Genomic DNA, 27,773 nt, shown 5'->3' on the forward strand with positions numbered 1-27,773 from the left:
CAAGTCAGTATAGTTACAAAACAACATCTTCGAGACTTCATTATGAACATAAAGTACATTTGAAGTCTTGATCAATGAAAGCATTAAGTCAGTTTCAGCTACTGGCAGATGTAGTCTAATAAAGACAAAAATATTAACTTATTCACCTGAGAAGTAAGGACTTCTCAGACATTTTGGCTGTGAGGAAAAAGTAAATTTACTTCTACTACTCAACACGAAAATTAAAGAACTGCTGTAACATACTAAACCCAAGAAACATCACAGCTAGAAATCAGTACTTTTCTACAATGGAAAACAAAATAAATAGCATGTAAATATAACAAACTTCTTATGTTCTTAAACTTTCCTCTGTAACCCATAACATCATGGGCTATGCAGATTTCCTAGATACTCATAACCAAAATTCATTGCTCATAACTGCATGCATTTAGAATTATTTTTATACTCGAAAAGGGTGTGGGAAATCTTACACTGTGCTGACTCTCAATCTCTTCATGTTTCTGTTGCAAAGCTTGTGAAGCTCTAATCGAATCACCTATTCCCCACTGAGTTCTTAACTGTTCTGATCCAGGTCCTTCAAGCCAATTGACTACCTGTCAATAAGATAAAGATAACAAAAGTAAAGAAGCAAATCGATTATACAAAAACTAGTATAAATAGAACTTTGTAACATAAGCAGAAATAAAAATAAGTTTATGAAAAAAACAGATCTTTTTAGGATCTGTAGAAGTCTTGTTGTTGAATCCATTCACATCCTCAAAAGCTTCAAGTAGAAACTACTTTTCATTAACCTTAGCTTGTCAGCACCATGTAAACAGGTGGCAGCTAGGACAAGATTTTTCATATAAACACTTGTCATTTCATATCTCGGTCAATAAAAGAGCTTAAAACAGAATTTACATGATAATGGATCTTTCATGTTCAAACAAGAATTTTTTTTTGCCTAAGTTTATTACAATGCACAGCTGTATTGAACATCACACCTGAGAGGTTTCTTCTTATTTTGCTGAATATATTTACACTCAAGTACAGGATATACACTTATTCTAAAATTAAATTTACACAGAAACTTTGTACTTCATATATCTATGTCTTACTTGTTCTACTCAAATACCAGAAACCTATTTTAGTGCTCACATCTCATGGGATCTGGCTTTGCCAGATCACAGCAATACAACTTTGGACTACAATTTCGGATTTCTTTCATTATTATTTTGAAACTATTTCATTTGATGTAAATATTTGAAGCAAAATATTGGTTTCCATACACACATTTCAATTATCTGATGATATCTATGTAAAAATTTCATGATAAATTTTTAAATATCTGGAAAACAGAGATTGCTGCAATGAAACCTAGTGCAGAAGTCACTTAATACTGGAGCCCTGAAGTAAGGAAATGCAGGAATACCTCCACATTCTGAACCTTAATAAAAAGGCATAGGAAGCCAGCTTTCTCTCTTTAATGTAACTTTTGTTAAAACACTGATGACAAAACAGCTTCACACAGATTTTCAGGAAATACAATACAATACACAATGTAACCCCATAACCACAAAGACAAATTAAACAGGGACTAATTGGACCATTACCTAGTGCTGCTAGACTACACTGCAACAGTAATCAGTAATGACCATCATCATTACAGAAGGCTGCTCAATTCACCCCATCTTTCAGTCATTATGTATGTATTTTCCCAGTGCCCTACTTCACTGCCCCCAAGCATTGTTTCTGAGCATATATTCTTTGCTCCAAAAGCATCCTGAGTCATCCTTACTTTTATCATTTCTATGACAAATTAAGACTCCAGAGTTCTGGGTTCTTTTTGTTTAAAGAGAAACATCCTGTTGTGCTCAGCACCTCTGCACAGCTGTTGCTGGTTAAATATGGAACTGACCTAGAAGTGAAGGCACACAGATGTTCCCTTGTAATGTCAGTGTGATCTGGAAAACTTACATATGGAAATGACAGTTCTCATGCAAGTCTATAACAGTGTGCAAGGCTATCGCTTAGCATTGCCCTCTCTGACCAAGACCACCTCTCCTATTACAAGTTTCCAGGAATTGCCTCTGCAACTGCTTAGCACAGCACATGGCTGGTCTTGTGGCAGATGCCTGAACTGAGGAGAGAAGAGTTACTAGGGGACATGAAGAAAGAAGCGTCATAATTGTCATAAAATACATTATTAAATGGTTAATGACTGGATTACTGCAAAGTCTTGCATGCATTTTTGTGAATTAAGATTAGAAAAGATTAGAAAAAATAGTAATTAACACCTCTGCCTAAGGAGGAACAAAGCTAGAATTTATCATAACAGAGTTGCTCATAAGCTGTGTTTAGGAATGCTTCTCATCAGAAAACATCTGAAAATCATTGCTGCCTTTACACAGGAGAATGAAAGAAAGGAAAGGGAAGCAAAATTACAGAACAGAAGTGAGAGGGGCAATTAAAAAAAAGGGTAGCATATTAAAGGCACAAGGGAAGAGAGGTAGTTATAGGTAAGAGGCCTTTGAGACAGGAGTAAGAACTAAGCAGTTCACAGTAAGCAGAAGCAGTAAACAGGGAAAATGAAACAGGAGCACAAAAGCAAGACAAGAGTGGTTAGCAATATAAGGCACTATATAAAATGGAAATAGGAATGTAACAGTAAAGAAAGCTAAGAGAAAATCAAAACTAAAGAAAAAATAACAGCAACTCAAGGGAAAAAAATGTACACCCATTCTAATTGAACATACTGCAAACATGTTATAGGGCATGTTCTGTTTGTTTTGTCAAATTCCATGGCCCTTTGCCTCTATTGGTTTCCTCCAGTATATTAGCTTCTTACTTTTACCCTTTAACCCTGTTAGTCTAATTTTTTCCTGTAAACCCAAAGGAAAGTAAGTCAATATCCAGATTTACTATATTTTTCCCAAACATCTGAATGCCATTTAGAAAGCTTTTAAATGCACTTTATAAAACTTATTAGCTTGGTAAAACAGCAAAACACATTTTTCCTGTGTACTGATACTCAGTTCACCTATCACATAACATCCTTAGTGTAGACAGAGCTAACAAAACGTATTTCTACTACAAATTTTGCAAAATGATGCTGAGTTAGAGTAAAAACATCTATTTAAATGTATTAACAATGTCAGTTTGCCAAAGTACATTATAAATCAATCACCACATCTTGTTTAAACACTGTAACTTTAACACAGAGGGGGAAAAATAAAATAAATAAATTGCACCTGATTATACCCACAGCTGTGCTGATATGTTCTATACATGACTCTCTCTTACATATTTTTATTATTTTCAGCTCAATATACCAACAGATTTCATATGCGTTTTAATTTTTTTAATAATAATCTGAATTGCTTCAGAAATGAAAGTTATTTCCTCAGTAGATTTGTATTTTCACTGCTAAGTATCACAAAATTGATTATTTCTTATCTTTACTGTTATCTGAAATGCTGGGAAATGCAAGCACTTGACTTGCACTTCTCACGCATTAAAAGTGCCAAATCTGAAAGGCTAAAAGCAATACCTATTCAATTTTCTGCATATTTAAACCATACAGAATCTTAAAAATATATAAATCTAATTTCAAGTGACAAACACAAGAGGATTAAATTCCATTTCCTTGATTTTCTCTACCGAGACTGCTGAGAAAATGTTGAAAGTGCTAATTACATGCCTGTTTCCAAAGGACCAAGCCAATTCATTATGACACACAATTGATTAGGAAATTTATATTCATTCTTGTCAGGGTATCCTTGAAATACAGAGAGTTTAAGCACTTTAACTTAGGTTAAATCACCAAGCATTAGACAAATAAAGGAATAAATAATGGCTTATCTTCAGCAATAGGAACTTTAAACAGCACGGTTTTCAGCTCTCATCAAAATTACAGTCAAACATGTCTCATTTGTCAATGTTCCTCTTTTTGCCAACAGGTCAGGCATTTCACCCTTGAACAATTCAGTGGCACACTGCCACAGTATGCAGCAAAGGGACAATGTGAAGGTTCTTCAGTCAGGCAAGAGAGCACATTTGTAACAACCTTTGGAAAGTCTCTGTGGTAGCCACAATGTAAAGCAACAAGTACAACTACAACTAGCATGCTGATGTTTGAAAGGAGGCATGAAGGTCTCACCTCCAATTTTTAGTTTGGCAGGAAACACAGTCTGGGACTTGAGCTCACAGTATTCAAGACCAACTTCAAGCTTACCTGCATTACCTTCTGCTGAATCTCCTCTAACTGTGTGCGCTTGCTTCGTTGTCTACAAACCTCCTGGTAGCGTGTATATTGCTCTCTGAGGGAGTCTAATAGCTTCATGACCTGTGGCTGTGCGAGAAGTTCATCATCCATTGGAGACCACGAGACCCCTCCATCTGAACCATTGAACCGGCGCTGTTGTAACTCAGACAGTAACTCGTGACCTTTAAGAACACATAAAATGATGTGGTGAATTTAGATTCAAAGAACAACCACAAATATCAGTAGTAAGCAAGCCTGCATTTAAACCATCCAACGGGACATTTTTGCAGCTAATCTTCCATGCATTGGACACATTTAATGATACAATTTCATGTCTGGTCACAGTTTGTGGGGCTATATCAGTCATAAAATAGAAAAAAAGAAATCATATGGTATATTTTAAATATATACAAGACATACTGTGACTAACATTCACTAGTATTGATTAATGTAAAGAAACAATTGCAAAGCACAATCCTGAGTCTGAAACAACTCTAAGTATTCTTGTTTACTTCAAAATGCTGTGGAACATCCAAAGTAGTTCTCTCAATTCATATTCTTATATTAAATGAATGCTCTAGAAGCACTAGCAAACTGACCATGTAATTTCTTTGTTGTCTTTCAGGATTTTTATAGGGAGTACAACACTTGCATATAAAGTGTGGAGCTGAATCATAACCTTTTCAGCGCTAATTTTATCTCACTATTCTCACCTTTTTCTTTGTGCTTATAAACACCATATCAGGGTACAGACTCTCTATAGTGCAGTGACTTTCATATATGCAAACCCAGTATGTTTTGAATATTTAATCCGGTTCCATTTTAAGCTGTGTTAAAGTTTTCACAACGTAAACACCAAACTACCAGTAAATCCAGATTATCAATTTGTTCCCCAAAAGCTCAATGAACAAGTTAAAATAAAACAGTGTTTGGTCACTAAAGAAATCATGTAAAAGTGAAAAAGTGTCAATTTGAGATCATCAGTTCTGCAGGTCTTAAAATGGTAACATACCAGTTCACTAAAAGAAAAAATTTACCACTCTAGTAATTGTAATACCTCAAGGAAAATGCAAAAACATAGGACTCTAAATTCAACTGCTATTATTTAGACAATCAAAATGCCAAGGGCTTTGGAGATTTCACAAACAACTTTAAATTACTCAGCATGTATTACTGTGAAATGAACATGTCTTAAGAATTCAAATACATTTTGCCATACTATGGAAACAAACATCTTGAATTCCATCTTTTATAATACTATACAGCTAAGAACAGATAGCTGCAAAGCAAACAGCCTTAAGGGCTTTTACTAGATATAGTTCTATGGGGCTAATTCCGAAATTTCATTGTATTGTTTCAGCAGTAAAGGATTAGCATTTTTCAAGGTAAAAACATTTTTTCAAACTGAATACTTATCAAATTCTGAGAACTATATATGTGGATTTAGAGCTTGTGAAAGCAACAGCACTTGGAATTATGGAAGATAGCAGCCTTTCATCTAAACCCTCAGTTCATATTTATGCTTAAGAGACAAAAACGTTTAATTAGTAAGAATTTAATTTTTTTTTTCAAGCTTTCAGTACAGTGACTCCAGCAGAGAAAGGCTGCCTCTAAGGAACTCCCATGATTCCATGAAAGCTATGAAACTTTATAGCTCAGAAAAAATTCATTATGCCATAATTAAGAAAACAGAGAACACCTATAAACTATTGAGCTTGGGAGCCATATGCTTACACAAAACCGAAGTGCTGTTTTGTCCAAAAACCTTGTCATTAGAGAAGGGCACACAACTAAGCTAAAATCTAGTGACAGTGTCTATAGACACTTCATATTTTAAAAACTTCAAAGACAAAGAAACTATTAATCTTTGAACCCAAAACAATATCATCCCACTAAGCTAAAACTTTACAGAGGACACATTAAGCCAATAGGTCGCTGTGACAAATATTACATGTGATCCACACATTATAGGTGGCAATAAGAATTCTGAGTGTTCAGACTCTGATCACCACCATAACACTATGCATTACTTCCCATCCTACAAAGGCACAGATATTAAAACAAATCTCTAGCCCAAATCAAGTCTACTATACTTAATTGTCAACAGAAAATTCACACTAAAAACATTTAAAAGAATCCCAAATAATGTAATGCTGAACAGAGAGTCAAAGTAGTAAAGAGTCAGAAGATGGTATGCCTCACTTTTCTGACAGATGATCAGCTCAGAATTAGAGTGATTCAAATTGTCATAATTGTGCAAGAAAATGGTATCTGTATTGTAACCACTTGGTGGTTACTGAGACAAATTCATTCCATAAGGTGAATATATTCAGATTATCTACAAATAAAACATTCTCAAAATTAAACATTAATTATGGTAATATTGTAAGATGTTAGTAAGATTATTAAAAATGTATTTAAAACCACATTTGGAGTTTTTCCATTTCTTAACATCATGTTTTTAACCCAACAAAGATTACATTAATTGATAAGTTTGTTACATTGTGATGATGGCTAAGATAATTACTGCATCCTCTGTGCTTTCACTTGGGGCTTAAAATGATTTATGTGACTTTACTGACCAATATGATAATTTTTTAACTTACTATACCTGTCTGCAATACTGTCTCAGGATCAACTGATGGAAGGAAGTTCAAATCTATTGATCTTGAAAAAAGTAACAAACACATTATTAATAATTTGTATTACAGTAGACACTAAAAACTGCAAGTAAGACTAGAACTACCTGATGGTGTTAAGAGACTGTAGGTTTCTTTCCTCACTCAGTAAAGTCCTGACTTTTTCAACTAACTGACTTCAAACAGAAGTGGAGCTGCATGTAGTTAACACAGTCAAATGAGCATCCATCTACACACACACACACACACACACATGTATTTTGTAGTCTGTTATCAAAGTTTGGAATTTCTTTACACACTTCAAAATATTTAAGGCACATCATACTTTCAGTCTTGTCCGGATTTCAAGTGAAATTTTATAATCCAAAAGTATTGATTTCAAAGAGTGAATCACTCACCTCTCTCTCTCTTGTTGAGTTCCTTTATCACTTCCATTGTTAATTAGAGCAAGCTCATCCAGTAAAGATGTTGATTCTTTCGTGAATTTTTCAAACACCTAAATAAGAGGCAGTTTTAATTTTTTTACAAAAAAAAAAAAGAAAATTTTAAGTGGATGTATTGAAGGCAGCAGTGCAAATTTTTCCACTAGTTCTGTTAGTATACTTTGGCCTCTACACCATTTAATTATTTCCCAACATTGAGATGGTAGGGTAGAATCACTAGAAAATTGAAAGACTTTTCAGGGAACATTTAAGAGCACTAAGGTTAGGGAGACAGTAAATGTGTCACTGAATATAACAAAGATGGACTGAATTCTGAAATACTGAAAAAATTTGAGATTTCTGCAAACCTGTAAGCTCTTCTGGACATATTTATTCTACATCTTCATTTAAAACCTTTAATAATGCTAGAGAATCAAGGCATGATAGCTCACTTCAGTGGATTAAAACAATCAATCAATTTTATGAAGATTCCAGCTTTTAAACACTATTAAAATGGACTATATTTTAATGAATAACTAAAAGAAAAATGTATTATATAGAAAGAAATATCCTCATCAGTTTCTTTGAACACAGGAGCTTGTGATCTCAGAATACAAGGCCTGTAAAGACAACTAGATACTGTTCGGATAATTCCTCTGTACCTGACTTCTGAGGGTTGGTTTTGGTTTTTTTTCAAAAGCATGACCGAGTGCTACCACTGACTACCTGAAATTTCAGGGAAAACAAAAAAAGAATCTGAGGTGGACAAGCCAATTTATAAATGAGTGTTTTATAAAAGGTAAGCTAAATTCAGTTGTTACAACAGGAAAAAATATAAAATCCATGGGATGAAAATGTATAAACAGTTGTCACCTATTTTTCAGCTAGTACCTTAAAAAAACCTTCTGCCCTCTTGTCTAGTTTCAGAATACAGGAGTTGCAATAGAAAAGAACCTTCATTAATATACAAAACAAGTGAAATGAGGCAAGAGAGGGGAGACAGGAGAAAGAAATTTTCAGCTGTAGTCTGAACCAAACATAAAGCAAAAGTCCTAGAGAGAGTGGAACTACTGTCCTTATGAATTTTATGAATGCAGGAATAGCTGAGTAGAAGCCAGATTTATATATATATATAAGACACAAATGAAGACAGTGAAAATATTGGATATCCCTTCCTTCCCCTGTGTCCAGGTGCTCTCAGTTTCAAGCAGAGAGACAAGTTGCCTTGCCCTAATCCACACACACAAAGGCCATGCAAAGGCCAGTAGGAAACAGCTGCACAGCAGATGATGCTCTCTCTGCCCTTGGGTGTGAATACACAATTCACCCAGATTCAGCAAAACAGAAGAAAATTCTCAAATTTCTTGGAGGTGGGAGTACTGCTGTGAGATCGGCAGCAAGTTATGTTTGAAGGCTTTAGGCAGTTGTGGTTGCAACATACTGCAGTATATTCCTTGTCCAGGATCCCACCGGGAGATCCTAGATGGAAATACACATTTTAAGAACAGATTGCACAAGAAAGGAACATGCTGTTTCATTGAAGATTAAATATTGTTTGAAAAATCTATTTAAGTAGCTGAAAAGCAAGTATCAATCAGGAAAAGATTTAAAACATTCTGGAGTGCTATGCACACGACAGTTGTTTACAGTTTTTGTCTATTAATGATTTAAGGGTGTATTTGCTCCTAGATGTTTACTGCGTTTCATACTGGGGAAACTGCACTGGCAGAGGTTTTGGTGTAGGACAACTTAACACCTGGAGGACAGGTTAAAACCCAGCTCTTAGCCCACAGGAACCATGGCCTAAGAGAGAAACTAGGAGGATCTGCAGAGTCCAAGTATTTTATCCTTGTTTTGGACTTCTGCAGCAGCCAAATGATTTCCCTTTGTAGTGACTTAACCATACATTCAGGCCCTTCTAGAGTTAGTGTTAATAAGAAGGCTTCATTAAGGAGCTTGTTGATTCAACAGATTGATCACATTAGCTTTATAATCCTTTCAGTAAATTCAATGTTAGTTATGATCACAAGACTATTCATGTAAATGAACTGCCCTACTACACATATAACCATTTCTGACACACTTAGTAGTTCCAACACAAATAAAAATTTCATGGATCAAGAATGAGACATTAAAAAAAACCCAAACAACACAAAGTGAAACAAATCCCAGATCACTAACCAGCCTCTTATTCAACCAATCCATGTGATCATAGGAGAGAGTTCCTCCAAAATCTTCTGTTAGTTGGCACGGTTCTATATATCGAGTCAGCTTGTTAGCAGATACTAAAATAACCTGCAACAATAAAAGAGCTAACTTGTAAGTAATGCTTTCATTTTTCCTTATGCATCTGAGAAGTTAAGTGGGTATAGAGATACTGAGCAGATCTTTCTGTGACTCAGAGAAAGTGACCCAAATTTTTACTGCTAAATGTTTAAATGAAGTATGGCTGGATGCAATTAACATGGGTCTAAAACAGATGGGTAATTCTCATATGTAGTGTATATCTCATGCATAATCCTATAAGAGCATCATCTCTACCACCTTGTCTATTTATAATAGGAAAAAGAAATTTGTTTCCTGGATATTTGTTTTCCTGGTGGGAAATGATGCTTCTTGATTAAGTCATTTACCCCATGATCTATTTTTACTGAATATAGTAGCAGGCTATCACACTGCAAAGTATTTTTATCACTCTTGCAATGCTGGGTGAGTTTGTGCCATAAAAGTTAAATGCCTGAATTTACTGCGCAAATATGCTCAGCTAAAGTTAGATCAACCATACTCTCTCCATGAGTAGTCAAAATGTACTGTTTGCAGAAAGCTGACCTCTCTCTCTATGTCATTTGCTGTTTTCTGCAATTATTTTCATTGATCATCTACAAGGAGATAGAGGCAGATGTCAAGATGAGAGAGGAATCCTGGATATTCAATAGGACATGTAAAAGTGCCCCCATCTGAACTTTCTTTATTTCTTGAGGGGAGAAATGAAATGGCTTCTTAATACGAATGTTGCAGTGTCAAACCAGGAGCTATTGGGAGACATACATGGTGTAAAATTTCAGTAACATGGGGCTTTTTTCCTAAGTGTGTAATACCAGAGAAGCCACACTGCTGAATCCAAAAAGGAGCAGTTAGTTTCCAAAAGATAATAACACACACGTCCCTTGAGAACACAAAATTTAAACAAGTGAAATCTAAGCATATAATCTTCTGAGGTAAGTAAATATCTGCATTTATCTTCACAGCTTGGTATCACTTCTGGGGTAAGTTAAAAAAATTACCTAAACAAATTGAATGGTAGTATTTTACATCTATTTACATCAGAGCAGAAAATTTTATACTGGGAAATAGATACAAATACACTGTAAAGAGACTAAACCCTATTTTCAATCTCAGGAGCCAGGACCTTAAAATCAGATTTACTTTAAAAGAACAGAGGGTGTTATTGCTTAGAAAAAAAACCAATTCCTTATTAACCACCATTTCCATAATGCTGTAAACCTAAAAATACATTGAATTGCACAGACCCAAAAAGTACAAAATCATTTATAAAAACAGAGAAAATAATTATATACACATTATTGCTTATAATTTGTTAGTCTGGGTTTGGTTTGGGATTTTTTGTTCATTTTAGCTTTTTCGATTTTTTTTTACATTTTGTTTCTTTTTTTGTTAACTCAAACAACCTAATATCCAACGACAAAAACAGTCTGATGAAGTTCATGATGCTTTTTAAAGAATTCTTACAAGGTGTGCCCAACTACTGGTAAGTTTGTGTGGGCTGAATGTTAATTGTTTTCTAAAGCACAATCAAATTAATATTTGGCACTTAGGTTTTGGGGGTTATTTTGAAACTTAGCTGTGCTTCTCCAGCAAACTCAGCTGCTGGAAATACTCAACTATTCTTCTAGTGATTTTTCAAGAATAACTATGGCACTTTAAGCAAAAAAATATAGCTGCCCATGTATCTGGTCTGACAGTGATTCACTGACACAGAACTGTAAAGCAAAGACTTTCTTTTCCCAAGAAGGAGAATAATCCTGTTTTTTGATGCTAAATATTATTTCAATCCAATTTTTTAAACACTATTTGATTAAACAGTGAGTAGCATAATTTTCTTTAACATTACAGTGAGAAACAAGTATTTATCTGGCCATTATCACAGAAATCTGGCATAGTAGAAACCAAGAGCAGCTAGCAGAATCGAGATAAACACTAGAAGAACTGTCAACTCCACTCCCAATAACTGCCTCCTTCACTGTAGAGCACTCATGGTTTTGCCCACTCATTTGCCTTCCCCTCCAGGGCTCATGATAATAATTAGCATACTATCTTTTTTCCATGCCGGAGAAAACAGGCACACATTCTGGTATTTTTCAACACACCCTTTTTTAGGACTGAATTCAGAATATGATGGAAATGCAGGCTCACATGCTCCAGCTCCACATGATTTGGCCCAGGTTTCTAAAAGAAAGGATCCATTGCCTCCCATGTTAAAACAGCAGCAACAAAGATACATGTACATGAAAAGAGAGATGCATTTAAATCAACATGATTTTCATAAATACAGGAAATCCTATATGTATTTTTTGGAAAGTCCATGAAAGCTACAAATTTTGGTGCCTCAGTATTAAAACACTGTTCAGAAAGATCTGATACAAAAATTAGGTACTTCCTATAAAGTGTTATTCATTCTTCATTCTATAGTGCAATACTCTGATTAGCGTTATTCTTAAAAGGTAAATTAGAGACTTGAGGTTTTCCAGAGAAGATTCTGCTAACGAGCAATAAGAAATTTCTGACACTATTATTGGAGAGCTAGAGTTGTCAGCTGCTACAGTGCAAGTGTGAAGCATTTAGAACTACTGAGACTTTGGACTTCAGGACTATGAGGATTCTTCTGCTATATGTTCCAATTTCTTTCAAGTAGTTCCCAGTAGTTTACCACCCATTTTTTCCTTTCTCTGTTTTGTTTTCATTTTTTAAATGCCTTTGATTTCTTATCTCCCAATCCTAACTGAGCTTTTAAAGTTTGGCTCCCTGATCTCCACCAGGATAAGAAAGAGCAATCACACTTTCTTCTCTCCTGCTCCTGACAAACTGATTTTCAAAATACTGTTCTAATATCTAAATGAGGCCCCATTAGAAATCAGAAATCACAGTTACACAGTATTTACTTCAAATAAAATGAGATTATGCTCAAGTGAATAAAAAGACTTCATATTTTCATTTAAATTTTTGTATCATAATTATTTCTCTGGTGCAAAAGCAGTCTTGGATTTTCCTAACAGCTATGCAAATTTAACATGTGATACAAAACATGAGTTGGGTGTTGCTTTGTTTTTACTGCCAGTAATATACAATTATGCAGCTGTAGATCTGTGCATGAGTTAGAGACTTCCATGGCCTTATCAGTGCTCTACACTCATATCCGGAACAGAGGAAAGACATACTACTGTCTCTAACACAAATATTATTTGGAGCACAGAGAAGGTGGGTCATTTTTCCTGAAACAGTTTTCCTGATTGCAACCAAGTAACAGATAATCAAGAGTTAATGTACAGTGAAGAACAAAGGCTTGCCTAATACCAAGGGTGATTCTTCAATATCTGGGAAAGCACGAGATTTTTCCTAATGTTCTCAGCTTTTCTTGTCCTTTAATCAAGAATGCCAGTTAAGAATATAAGTTACTGGACAGAAGAAAACCCAACCAACACACCTCAACAAATTGCATGATAGAAGGAAAAGCCATGAGCTAGGATAGTATAATAGTTTCTTTAGAAACATCTACAGCAACTCTATACCAACAGCTGCTCATTGTCCAACCTTGACGAGATGACAACTACCTCAAAGCTGATGGTAGCCCCCCCCAAGCAAGGAGTGTCACTCAATTTCAGAATGGAAACACAAGATAAACACCTGTCAACCAAAATAATTCAGAAACTACCTGTTAATTTTATACACATTTTTATGTATAAATATGTATCATACAAACTTCTGATCTGCCCATGCATCAAGACAAGATATAAGGAGGCATCAAGGAACAAATCTGAAGATTTCCTCCTACCTCCTTTTCTTACAATTAACACATTTTGATACATGTCTGCATGCATCCCATACTTTAACTATATTCTTCTTCCTAAAACTTTAGAACTATTAATTTAAGAGAATCTTAGCTCAAAATTTCACATCAGAGAGAAACATTTACAGTTCAGCAATAAAAAGAGTTTAGAAACAGAAACCAAAAGGTTTAGTTACTTAACTCCAGTGATCTATGCCAACAATGCCAACATGAGCATTGGCACAGAACATGCTTCATAAAGTTACTAAGCTTACTAAATTACGGAATTATCATTTAATGACTGTTAACCAATTCTTAAAGTCAAACAAAAATCCTTTTATTGTTTTAGCCATGTAAAATTATCCCTGCTTTATTAATATATTTTCTGTAGACTTTCTGCTTATTTGTCTAGACAGATTCTAGCTGAGTCATGTTAAAGAAAAACACGGAAGAATCTTCTAGAGGATTAACTTCCAAACTAGCAATACCATGATATATACAATAACAGCTGCTATATAAAATTCTTTTGTACCACAACTTCAAAGACTTCCTGAACTTTTCCAAGGACTACATTTACAGGTGTGCAGATGGAAGAAGAGATCCTCAATCAGACAGTAGGGACTGCTAAAGAAGGGGCTTTGCCTTTATTACTGCTGCTCTCTAGACTCTGGCATTTACCTGACGTCCTGAAAGCATCTGTGTAAAACTGAATATTGCAGACTTAAGTCACTTTCTGAAGAGCAGCTCTTAAATCACCTTTCTGAACACAGATGGTCAGTTCAGATGCTTTTTAAATTCTCATCTTGGATGTGCTCCAAACAATAGGCAAATAATTTATAAAAGGTGGGCATCACCATACTCATTCTTTTGATTAAAGAAGCTATGACTGGGCTGCTGCTACATGCCGAACTTCAAGATGGAAATACCCTATGATCACACCTCCTTGCCAGTCCTCATAAGGGATACAGGTGAACGGACAGACAGACATCTGTGAAACCCAGATTTCAACTGTAATGCAAGTCACAAGAGTACCATAGTTGGAACCACTTCCAGTACCAAAATTTCATGCACTTCACTATCTTTCTTACTGAGCATTTTGCTGGCTGCACACTTTCATACATCTAAGTGGCTGTTCAGACATTCTTTGGATTGCTGTGCTGAACTGGGGCTACTTTTCAAACCTGTCTCTGAAAAAGTACTCAAAACTAAAATCCTTGTCTAGAAAATAAACAACCCAAAGGCAAACATGCAGGATTTCCTTACTTAGAAGCAGATTATAAAACATGAAGTAGTGTAATAAAAGGAAAATTCACGTAGATAACTAACTAACTCAATGGTTGGACATCTGATTGAAAGTAAGTGTCTTAGCCCTTACCCCCACACATTCCTTTAGAGCAGTTTCACATGCAGAAATTGTTTCCAAAAATGAAGCCAAGTATTCTAGGTAAAGTCTGATAAAAGACTTCAGGACACTAAGACCTTTGTTGTACAAAACAGGTAGACATTTTAGTACTTTGTGAGCAGAGGAAGCCTGTTGTCGTACTAACAAGATTAGCTTAAAAATAATTGGAAAGATTGCTGATACAGATAACTTTCTAAAAAACAGGGAAAACTGAAGTTTCCATTAACTGCAAACATTAGTGTGTAATCTCTTGTACAGTCTGCCTCACAACTAAGAACAATGTGAGCTTATATTTGGCAAACTGAAGGGACCTATAAACTTTGTTACTAATGTTAAAGAACTCAGAAAAAAAAAGGGGAGAAAACGCATGCAATAACAACAAGATGTTTGTCAGAATGGTTACTACTGATGTATTGACACCGTGCAACATGTATCTCTACAGTCTATTACAGAAGTCACAAAGCCTTTCACACTAAACCCTGCACGTATTTATTACTCGACACATCCACAATATGTATCCTTTATCCACAGCTTTATCCTCTTGCTGAGGAAAGAACTAGTTGCCACACATTTCTAATTTGGGACATACTTTATTTAATACTCTTATTAAAGATGGAAAAAATAAAAAGCCACAGTGGCTTGTTAAGGATATCCACAAAGCATCTGGAATAGAACTAATTTAAAGAGACATTAATTGTCATCCAATTGTACTAGTATTCCAGAAACAGTATTTTTGACTGAAATAGACAAAAGCTCTACATACCTCAAAGCCAAGTCTATCCTTCTCTTTCCAAAAACAGAAATGTGTAACCTTCTTATCCCAAAATTCATCTGGCTTTACTACACAAACAAGTGACACCTCAGCTGGAACAACGTTCTGTAAAGCAAGACAAATGAAAACATAAGTAAAACATTCAAGATTAAACTTTCATTTACCAGAGAACTGAACTCCACTTACATTTCATCATCTGTTCAAGAACTTAAAATTGCAGACAGAAATTAAAGTAAATCAGCTGCATCTATGTCACATGTTGGCTCCATCCTGCTTTGTAGCAGATTGCACAGTAAAAATGTTCAGAATTGAAAAGAAAATCTAACCTCTTAACTCCCAGTCCTGAGACTAACCATTAGTCTATGCAATGTTAGTATAGAAAAACATTAATTATTAGCTAATTTAATTTCATTTATTGCATTTCATTTAAAAAATATTAAAAACAGTGAAGCTTTCCACCAATATTATTTGCTCTGTAGAAGAAGGCAGAAATCATAAACTTAGAAAAATTTATATACTTTGTTATCAAATCACACATCAAGATTATATCCTATACTTCTCTAGTACATATTGCTTAGACTAGAATGAAAGGGCTGAATATTAACATCTCAACATATTCTTTCATTACAATATTACCAGGAAAACATTTCTCAGCCTAAACCAGTTATTTCATCTATCAAGTTCATTTTATATTGTCACATTCAATGTAGATCAAAGAACAAAGACTCTTGATTACTCCCAAGTCATCAGCTGTAGCAATAAGTAAGAGTTAAATAATCAGAGTAATGATATAAAGGTGACACAATCCATGGGATTCCTCTTTAAATAGTTCATTTTATTTATAAAAATATAATTCAAAAAAAGGTAAATACATCCAACACAGAAATCAACACCAAAAAACAAAACAAATTCATTCTTGCACCATTTTAATGGCTGTGCAAAAACTATTTACAAGTAGACAATATTTTGAACACAGAAGTGTCTATTTGATAAGCAACCAGCACTTTTGAGACCTCTGTATGTTGAAGCAGAGAAAAATCTCATGTGATCTGCACAAGTGATCAGTTTACATAGGAAAATCTTCTCTATCGTTTCCATCTCAAACTAAAGGTACAGATGTGCAACTGATGTTTCTGCAGGCTTCACCCAGACAGGAAAGGTACTCACAGGAAGCCAGTGAAATCTGAGCACAGGCTAATAGTAACCTTCCCCACTTGCTGCAGTTCCCACTAAATGTTACAACTGCACATTAGCTGAAGCAAAGGCTCAGTCACAATCATAATCTGAAATCAGTAGATCCAGATATTCTGACTCTACTAACAGGAAAGCCATCCAAGTCAAGAACAGATGAAAGACATCTTGAAATGGGCTTGAAAACTCAGAAGCAACAGTGACCCAGTAGGATAAAAAAAAATGATTATTCATATTTGACACACTTTCTGAGGCTTCAGCTAAGTCTTAGTGAAAAACTGCTCTGATAAAGAGAAATCATCTGTGCAGTAAAAAAAGCCTGTAGTCCTAGTACTCTAATGAATTACGAGTGCCACATCTTGCATTTTCTTTGACCACTAAGACCAGAAAATAACCTATACTGTCAGCCCAGACTTCTGAAGAGCTAAAATAGTATTTTTTATGAATTTCTTTAATTGGAAATTGTCACTTCTTTTTCTTCTGCTGCTTTTTATAGCATTCAGAGTATAGCTTGTGATTGGCACTATTACACATAACAAAATCAACTATATCCAATTGCAAGGAAATTAGTACAGCATATTGCATCAGAACCTGCTCAGCTGCATTATCAGTGTGAACTGCTGCCCTGCAGATATTCCTACTGCTCATAGCTGGTGATGTCAGGAGCACATTGCTCTATTTTTTTTTAGTAAAGCTCTGTTTTAGAAAAAGGTCTGCAATCATATGCTCTAAGCATACAAAGAATTTGTCTCTCATTTGAATGAGCTGTCATTTGCTTTTCAGAATTTATTTCTGCACAGAACTCTGTCACATAACCACACTTTGTTATTTTAAAAGACCATAAATTATGTATATGTCAATAAAGAAATTATTATCTCTACAATAGCACAGCTATTGGTTTCACATCTATAAAACTGATCAACTATGAATGTAGAAATATTTACTTACCTGTAGCATTAACACAACTGTCTTTACCACATTCCACTGAGATTTTCTGCCATCCACTATCACAGTGAACCCTCTAGCTTTACACTTCTCACTAAAAGAAGAAAAACACTTAGAAAAACACAAAATTCATGAACAAGTATATCACAATGACTTTGGATTTCAAGCCTAGTGTAAAATACAAATACTGTCATATAAACCTTAAGTTTTCTCATCTAGAAATAACTTTCAATTTTAATGTTCCAGCATATTAAGAGATATTCCAAATATCTTTCAGCAGCACTGAAGTATATTTCATAATACAAGCATTTATTTAAACTTCAGCAACACTGAAAAGGTTTCATAACTCTAAACTTCACAAAATCCTCAGAAAAGATATTGATTAAAGTATTGGAAGGAAGACAAAGTGGTGTCAGTTACTTATGAATTGGCACAAATTTGAGAATACAGTCACATGTCACTTGATGCATGTCCAAACAGCAAACCAGGAATTGCAGTGCACAAAAAGCTTCTACAGTACAGATGTTTTGCATACATATCTACAAGAAAGTATTTTGAACTGACATAATTTTTTCTTCTAATAAGGTTTAAGTCTGTGTATACTACAAAAAAAATTCAAAACCAAACCAACAAAAAAAAAAAAAAAAAAAAAATCAAATCACAAAAAGTTCCACATCTACTGAAAACAGTTAGCTGCAAAGTCAAAAGTTCAAAGGTACTTCTGCTCAAGCACCAAACGGAATAAAATAGTGAAAACTTCCCTCACTCTCTGAGCATTTCTACAAAGGCCTCTCCAGCTCATTTCAAACTGAAGCTGGCAGCAGGGTGCTCACAACACCAGCTGGGCAATGTTCAGTGGTGGGAGCAACCTCTGGATATCACCAAACAGTTAGCTGCAAAGTCAAAAGTTCAAAGGTACTTCTGCTCAAGCACCAAACGGAATAAAATAGTGAAAACTTCCCTCACTCTCTGAGCATTTCTACAAAGGCCTCTCCAGCTCATTTCAAACTGAAGCTGGCAGCAGGGTGCTCACAACACCAGCTGGGCAATGTTCAGTGGTGGGAGCAACCTCTGGATATCACCAACAGCTGAAAAGCATTACCTTCTCACGACCAGCACAGGAGCATCCAGAAGAGGACATGGAAGTGAGCCCATGTTTTAGCATTAGTTACCATACTAGATAACATGTCTCAGATTGAATTTCTTATGTCTAGCAAAGTTACAAATAACTAAAACCTGTGACACCTACATGAGGTAAGAAAACATTATGTAATCTTTACCACCCAAAATCTGCAACTACAAAACAAAGCCATTTTTGTGATCTCCTTAGCTTACAAAAATAAAGCAACCTGCATGTAGCAATAAAAATTATGTTCCACACCGAGAAATTTATCTGTTATTTATGCTATGTTTGAGCTGAGCTTCCTTAGGTATGGGTGGAAGACAAACTTATCCTGGAATTTTTAAAAAAAAGGGAGCATGCAGAAAGGCACCTAATTAGTCTATCTAGGAAAAAAATAATTACAAAATTGGCTTCCAGTTCATGAATGCTTTTGGTTTTAATGAGCCTCTACAATTACACACATGATTTTTCTGGAAGTAGTCTGAACATTCAGGCTTCATGAGTGCAGTGTTTAATCAGAATCAACCCCAAAGGCACACTACCACTGCTTTTAAAAACAAGATGAGTAGTATTACTATAGCATCTTGAGACACAGCTGCCTTAGGCTCACTGGAATCTAGCAGTATCAGCCTCTGCTCTTCTCTACTACTAAACCTATTAGAAAAGCCCAAAACCCAACAAAACATACAAACAACCAAATTCAGAAGTGACCTAGCATTTCAGAAAACAAACATCTGTATGAAAGTTAAAATAAAATAAAGTGCTTTGTGATTTGAGTCACAATACAGAGAATACAACAGAAGCAAACTTTAGTATGCACAGGTAATAGCGTAACATTGCCACTTTATTCCTCAGTTCTGAAAAGGCCTGTTCATCGAAAAATTTTAAACAGCATCAAAGAAAGGAGTAACAGTAGACTTCAACACTAGCAATAAGTTGTCTGAGGTTTTAGGATGGTTTTGCATACACACGCTCCAAAGAAATTCTACCCAAGGCACTATAAAGAGTTATACCTCTCAAATTTTGGACGCAACTAGCCATCAACATTAGAATGCAGATCTCAAACCAGTTATAGTTACAATGTACATCATGCACAACTGAATTAAAAGTTAAATACATCAGGTTATCTTAGACATAGAACTTGGGGGGAAAGTAACATTAATGTTTATTGGACAGCTATCTGGGTTTGGGACAACATCCCTCCCCTCACTTCTCCTTTTTTCAAACACTGTTCAGCAAATCTTTACAAAACAAAAAGCTAAGTGCTTAGGGCAAAACATTTGCATTTCGCATTCAAAAACAAGATGCAAACAAAAACGACAATGATTTTTCCATACTGCCAGCATAAAAGAGAGCTCATTTTTTCCACAACAGACAAACAGAACATTAAATGTGGGAACACTGACTTTGCTTTCAAACAGATTTCCCAGTTTCTACTGAGTACAAAGAGTACTTTGGTTCAGTTTTTAGATAGTTATTGTTACACTAATATATGTAAAAACATACATCAGGATAAGACTGTGGAATAATTAATGCTTACTAGAAGAAGAATGCCTGCATCTGTTCCATAAATACAGCCAAGTCCTAAAGTCAATGAGATGACTTGTGCAGTTGACCATTTCGTATTTGCATCACTTTACAAAAGACAGCAAGCTGTTTGATAATCCCTAAAACTTCCACACCTAAAATGCTGTGCAATATACTCATTCCTGTTGATGTTCTAAGCAATCCAAAATCATTCTTTGCTTCTCTCTCACCAATCTGAATTTTTAGAAGTCTTAACTACAAAAAAAATTGGAGCCTTTAAGTGTGTTTTTAAAGCATTCATAGATTGCAATAAGCAAAGTACACTGAACAGCCTTTAGTTATGCCATTGTTGCTGTTTCCAGAAGAGAAATTTTAAAGGATACACAAAGCAATCACAGAGGCTTTTTTCCTTTTTAGATCAGTGGCACAGGAGAACATTACAAAGCTATGATAAAGATCAAACTCCAGATTTTTAGAAAAAAAGAAATGCAGTTAACTAAGCCTGGACTAAGAACTGTCACTATAAGTTTGCAGCATCACATGTGCAGAACTTAAATCAACAATGATTTTACAGCAAGGTACGGATGACAGGGTACTCAAGTCGTCATGCAGCACATTTAAGCAATGTCTTAACTTCAAGCATTTGAAATGCTCACAAACTTGAGTAAGACTTTGTATATCTTTTAGACTTACTGCACGCTGAAGCACTACAAGCTACAGAGATTAAGCACACAGCAAAGAAAGAGAGGAGGAAGCCTTTTTACTTTGGGCAACGCTACCTTTGCAAGCTTAGGAGTTTGATTAGAATAACTCATTCATTTACATAGTCATCTAAGAGCAGTCATTAAAACAAAAGTATGAAAGCTATCCCAAGAAAGCAGGGAATAAATACACAGAACAAAGCCAGAAAAAAAAGCCAAAAATAAAAAGACACAGGCAAGCCTTAGTACGTAACCCTTAGTTTACTGGGAAGTGTGTTTCTAATTCAGATATTATTACATTTCAAACACACATTTATGTAAAATTAACTTGGTATTGAAGGGCAAATAAAAAGAAAAACCAATATAAAGATTCCTTCCACCATTGGAAAAGAAAGCAGCTCTGAACAGAGAGCCTTTTAAATCACCTTGGTATACTTAGAAGGTAGTCTAGTGTGACACTCAGCTCGTCCATACTCGTCTGTTCAAGGCATAATGGAATCGTCAAAATGAGGCCACTTCTTCTGTCCTTTCCTCCTATTTCAGAAGGGAAAAGTAGTTAGAAAGTTAGCGTGATGCCTGTTAGGTAAAAGAAATACCTTGTAGTTCAGTGGTCTCAAAATACATCACAAAAGCAATCTTTCAAGTTGCTGTGAAAATCTCAACTGACACTTTACCTCTCAGTTGTGAGGATTCATTTACCACACTGATATTTAAGACACCACCAAGATTTCAGAGCATAGCCCACATCCACAGCTGTCAGAGTTTTTCATCTAGTATTTTCAATATAAACAACACAAATCAAGTTTTCCAGAAGCAGTATTTTTGCATACCTGGAATACATTGTTAAAAAGCATCTCCTAGACCTATCAGAAACCTAGTCAGCTTCCAAGGTTAATCAAACACAATGATTTCCAGACCTACTTACAAATAGGTAAGAGTCACCTCACGACTAAGACAAATATTTTCAACCAGTTGTCTAAATCTTCATATATATTTTCAAATCTTTCTGTAAAAGTTAAACAAACAATATCAGCAACAAAAATATTGAAAGAGCTGGGCTCATGTTTATCTATCCATTATCAGATCCAGTAAAGATCATATATTAGGTGATGCTCATGTGCTGCATTTAAATAGACTGTTCTACAACTTTGATTTGTGGTTGGTTTTGTCTAAACAAAGAGACTGTCAATAAAATCTCTAGAAAGGTACAGTTGGTTTTTTTTGTTTTTTTTTTAAAAAAAGGGAAAAAAATCAGGATCCTTAAAGAAAGCTGAAATTTTCTCTTCTGGTCTTTCTTCTAAAAGATTAACTGTTGAGTCACACAGGTATGAATCAGTAACCAAAATGGATTTGGGCTAGGTTCTTACTTATAGCTTAAACTGGAACTGAAGCCACATTCACTAAACAGAACAAATCCACATAAAAAATAAACACTGGCAGAGCTCCCTGAAAAGGTCAATCTGCAACTGCCACAGAGTGAAGGAAAGCAGGTGAGCAGCTGACTCTTTTGTTATCACCACATCTTCAAGTGCGATCTATCACCTGCCCTTCAAGGGGGTGATCTTTTGAAAGCAGACGGCCTTGAGACCAAAACATTTGTCCCTAAACAGCTGTTAACTCAGAGGATTAAGCAAAAGGAGCAAAGTTAATTGTGATGCATTCCAATTAATTTGGAGCAACTCATCTAGTTCATGTATTCACCATTTTGAGCAAACCATTTTATATACATTTTTCCCCTCTCTGCATGAATCTTTTAATGTCTATAATCAGCAAAAATAAAAGATCTCTTAATTTCAAATCAAATATTTTGGGGGATTTTTTGGTGGAGGGAACAGAAGGTGAAATATGAGGAAAGAAGCGACAATTGGAATGTACAAATCAAGTAAACAACATTATCCTTCTGAAGTACATTTGGACTCATTAAAATGCTTAAGTTCATAGCTTATTAAACTACAGCTTCAGTCACCTTAAAGTTTGGGGATGGGCTTTTTTCATCCTTGAGGTTTTTTTTAAAACTAAGACGCATGTCTACATTAAACCAATTTCAAAGTAAGTTGTCCACAATCTGGAACAGCTGAAAGCTTTTTCTATTTTATTCAGGGTTTGGGGTTTTGTGGGGGTTTTTTTAATGAGTTTTAAAACATTAACTATTTTATTAAGGAAAAATACCAACCACAACACTTTTAAGCACATATAGAAGTCAGTTACCAAACAATTTTGTCTATATTTTAGAAATAGTATACAAAGATAACTATATCTCAGGTTTATGTGGGGTGAAAAAGAAGCAAAGTAAACTTCCATAACCTGAGAAAGAACGTCTTAATTCTCAAATTGTGCTATTCACATAATTAAAGCCATCAAATCATGCTTTGGCTTGATAAAGTACTTCAGTAGTGGTGGAACTGAAGTTCTATCTAATCAGTAAGAACAACTTTTTACAGAGTAGTAACAGCTGTGCAGAAAGAAGTCAAAGTGCATGAGCACAGTAATCCTTGCAGATGCATACACACATCTTGACATAATTTGGTAAGAATTCTCCCCATCCATGAGATGCAGGCAAGATAATGAACCAACACTGTTTACACAACATATGTTGGCATCTTAATTGCAATGGGTTTCTCCCTTGATTCCAAAGCTGTGCAAACTCTCCAAAGAGTTTTAAAGATCCACTCTTACACACAACTTCCCCATCTTCATAAAGGACCTACTGCTTTCAGTGGTCCATTGCAATAGTTGTGTTTCCCTTTCTCTTTTTCGGGAGAGAATTGTTACTGGAATACAGCAACACTTTTTAATAACTATATTTCTAAACAGAAGAATCAAAGAGTGGTGCTGTATGAGAAATGACAAACAGACAGATTCTTTCTGCAGAGGGCATTAGCAACAATTATTTACAGATTGCCCACCTTCTGTTTCTGAATGGCAGAAAGCCTGAAAATTGGAGTGAAAAAACAGAGAAAAAGGAAGGAAAAATACCTCAATCTTTTAAATACTGGACATTTGTTCTCATCTGTACACTTGGAGTGAAAAGATAGCATCTTTACTTGTTAGATTGCTTAGTGAGCTCACATTAAATCCTTCAAATAAGAGGAAAATGGTAAGTTTGTGGATTTAAAATAATGCTTCACAAGCCACACTAATTCTATGGTAGCTTATTGGCTACAATCTCTACAAGCATAAAACAATAAAATGAATCAAGAAGCCTTTCATTAAGTGTTCAGGCATTGGTTGGTCTTTCCTCACCCATAAGGAAATCCTCAGAAAAGGACAGGCAGCAGATTTTAGGCATATGGAAAACACAGAAAATAAATTTAGCTGAAACTAAAATTTGCAACAGCCAAGTTTAAAAATGGGTTAGAGTTTGCAAAATGGACGAACTATGAAAAATTACGGGAGCAAGAAAACAGTCGCTTGTATTACTAAAAATTAAAAACAGACTGGACAGAATTTGATGATCAAACTGAGTGAACCTATGATAGAGAAAGTAAGAACACAGAGGTTATGAAGATTTTTCTACAGGGAACAGTAGAAGGGTTGCCTTGAACCAAATTCCAGGGTCCAAAACCCCATGAGCCATAGCAGCAGTTCAGGACTCCATTAGGTAACACTTGTAAGAATTGTTTCTAACACTCTCTCTTCTCCCCTAGCCAAAAACTCATGAATGGAGCACTAAAGCTGTTCATTTTAATGAATACATACATGGCTGGGGAAGGAAAGGCTTGCAGAAAACCATGTTTGCTTCTTGCATTCATAGCATGTGAGTCTTACCACAGGTTATTCATAATTGGAGGGGACCTGTTCTGCTCAAAGTTACTTCTGGATTCATGAGAGACAAACACCAGCCCGCACAAAAGTGGTCAACTATTAATAGTAGCTCATGTTTTCTTTACACAGACTTGAAAGACTCTAGTGTTAAACAAGGTATAACTAATGAAAGTTCAGAATGGGCACTTGAAGCACACTCATGCAAGACATCTGCAATTTTCACTTTCATTCCTGTATTTAAATAGGATTTGCTGAAATACCTAAATTAAACACAACCCAAACCCCAAAAACAATCTAAATAATTATTTCATAAGTCATCTTGTGTAACAACTGACAGGTTTTCCCCCAGCTTGTAAACACACCTAGAAAAGATACAAATACCTATATTCTGTCTGCACTGTGATTTCTATGCAGCTTTCTTGCCCTGAAATACAGGCAGATCACATAAATACTCTGTCAACAGGCTGTAGCACAAAAAGAACTAGAAGCTATGACTGATTCTTTTCTGCAGCGAAGAATGATGGCCAGTCATTTATGTAAAAGACAAATGGTAGATCTTTATTCATCTAAGAATCATTTTAACTAAGAATTGCATTTTTCAAGGAAATATTGAAAAAAAAACCTGAACAGGGCTTTAAAGTTACCAGCTAAGAAGTGATGGTTAAGTGGGATATAGTCTAATATTTCCCAATACGAACACACTAAACAATAAGAATTATTTAAAGCTGTTTTTTGATCTCAGTTGTATTATTTGTAACTCCTTTCTATAAACTAAAGATTATATAAAAATGTACCACCGTCTTTGGAATACAAAGTGTAGTGAGATAAACCCAATCAAATTGTGACTTTAGGCATGGCAAACACCAGCTCCCTTGTCTTACAAAAAAATACTGTACTCAGACTCTGACTCTTTAGGGTTAGAATTAAACCTGAAAAATAAAAATCAGAGGAAATTAACTTGATGTGTGTTTTAGTTTATAAGTAGTAAATACATTTAAGTTAAGGAAAGCAACAGAGCATCACAAAAAATAAATTTAAAATTAATTTTACACCAAAGTGGTTGGCTCAAGGTTTTTTGTCAAGTTAGTAGTTTGCCTTTTTTTTCCCTGGTATTTGTAATGACCTACCGACACGAAAGCTACACAGCCATGGATTCTAAATCTGAGGAGACACTGGTCCATTAGAAATCACTCTGTTTTGCTTCAAGAAAAAGGCAAGATCAACATTATTTGTACCACTTTAACTCAAACAGGAAGAGATTTCAGCATATAAACACTGCAGAATACTTTCCTAAATATTACTTTTCTGATTACATGTTTTTAATCATTATGTTTTTATTTATGAAACTATATGGAATAAAACTGCTTTAAAGAGACATGATGAACTGATTTCTCTGTCAAGTTCCTTTACTTACACTGAAGAATGCTAATAAAAAACCCTACTGCATGAATCTTTACCATTCATTAAATTAAAACATCCATTAGTACTAACCAATTCCAAAAAGCTCAAACCTACTTAGAGACATGTAGGTTCAAAAAGGTTCCTAGCATTTAAAATGCCACTCAATAAATTACTTTCAGCTAAGAACATCTGTATTTTGAAATGGATGAGGCAGCTTTAATAGCAAATTGAAAATGCACTCTAGTTAATGAGAACGTCCCCTTGCAGTATGATGCTGAACAACCAGCATACTACACATCTGCTGTAAGAAATTATGCACTATCCCAGGCTTTAATGCAAATTGAGTCCTAGGGGTTTGCTTATTTTTAAACAGGAATTGTTTGATTGGCAATTGCTGGGGACAGTGGGCAATTCAAAACAAAACAAATTATATTGACAAAAAGAACAGGTTTCTCAAGTGACTGAAGCAGGCTAAACTAGAATAGCTAAAAAAATAAACTAAATAACTACACCAGAAGAATATTTGTTTAATGGCAACACTCAATTTGTGAAGCTGACAAGTGTTCTCTAAGTTACTTATCTACATTAGATCAGACAATCAAACACCAAGAACTAAACTGACAGCAGTGAAATGAGCAAGAGAATGTCATTCATTTAAGTATTTGCTTTGTTGGTTTTTTTCTGGCATAGAGAAGAGAAAAAGTTACCTTCAACCTAAGATTCAAAAGGTTTTAATAAATACAATAATAATTACAGTCTTCCCTGAATGAGCTTCTTCGCAATAATCAAACTGTTGCAATGCATGGCTAATTCTGCTTCCATATGTTTATGCTGGAGCAAAGAGGAGTGAAAAGGAACGGAAAATTTTCTAAAGAAAATCCTGAAAATATTCACTCTGTATTTCTAAAACCACAAAAATATTCAGAGAGGAATATTCTTGGATGTTTGCTAAATCATCACTCTTTTTTTTATATGGACTGAAGCTTCATGACAACAACTTTGTGGGTTGAGTTACAGGCACAGCAAAACCAAGTCCTAAATGCCAACAGCAATAGCTTGGCTACTAGATTAAAAGTTTCAGAGATCCTTTTGAAATATGACAAAGAGCTAACCAACAATGTATTTCTGTAGAATACATCCAGCAAATACAAATAACCAACTTAAATACCCATCAAAATTATGTAGCCAGGAAACAGCTGAGGAAAACAGAAATCTTACCTGAAAGAAAAGCCAATTTTTTCTTCAAAATGGGTAATATTACTGAAGCTTCCATTCTACTTCAGATACCTTTCACAGCTCTGAAACACAACAAGTTTGAAAATGGGAAACCAATTAGTGTTTCACTAGAGTGAGCACTGGCCACAACACTTTTGTACTCTTCCAAAGGAAGCACAGAACAGTGTAACCAAAATTCAAAGTATTGTAAAAACAAGAAAAAACATCATATGCATTTATCCACGTAAATATTTAATTGAAGAATCCTTTGTCCTCATTGTGGGGAACAAGCAACCCAACCACAAAAACCAAAGCAGAATCTCAAGCAAGGACACCAAGATAATTTATACTAAGTTCCATTTC

General features: G+C 35.1%; 1 protein-coding gene across 1 annotated transcript in view; it reads right to left on the bottom strand.

Moving 5' to 3' along the window:
* SESTD1 (SEC14 and spectrin domains 1) overlaps positions 1–27,493 on the bottom strand; it is a 41,448-nt gene extending 13,955 nt beyond the window's left edge. The window contains exons 1-9 of the mRNA XM_009071568.1: positions 27,414–27,493; positions 21,455–21,563; positions 17,682–17,772; positions 15,534–15,647; positions 9,486–9,599; positions 7,281–7,378; positions 6,855–6,910; positions 4,214–4,425; positions 471–593 (exon numbers count right to left, since the gene is read on the bottom strand). Of these exons, the coding sequence (XP_009069816.1) occupies positions 471–593; positions 4,214–4,425; positions 6,855–6,910; positions 7,281–7,378; positions 9,486–9,599; positions 15,534–15,647; positions 17,682–17,772; positions 21,455–21,563; positions 27,414–27,468 (972 nt within the window). The 5' untranslated portion in view covers positions 27,469–27,493. The remainder of the gene's footprint in view (positions 1–470; positions 594–4,213; positions 4,426–6,854; positions 6,911–7,280; positions 7,379–9,485; positions 9,600–15,533; positions 15,648–17,681; positions 17,773–21,454; positions 21,564–27,413) is intronic.
* Between the last annotated feature and the right edge of the window lie 280 nt (positions 27,494–27,773).

This window comes from Acanthisitta chloris, unplaced genomic scaffold (assembly GCF_000695815.1).
Source record: "Acanthisitta chloris isolate BGI_N310 unplaced genomic scaffold, ASM69581v1 scaffold40923, whole genome shotgun sequence".
NCBI lineage: Eukaryota > Metazoa > Chordata > Aves > Passeriformes > Acanthisittidae > Acanthisitta > Acanthisitta chloris.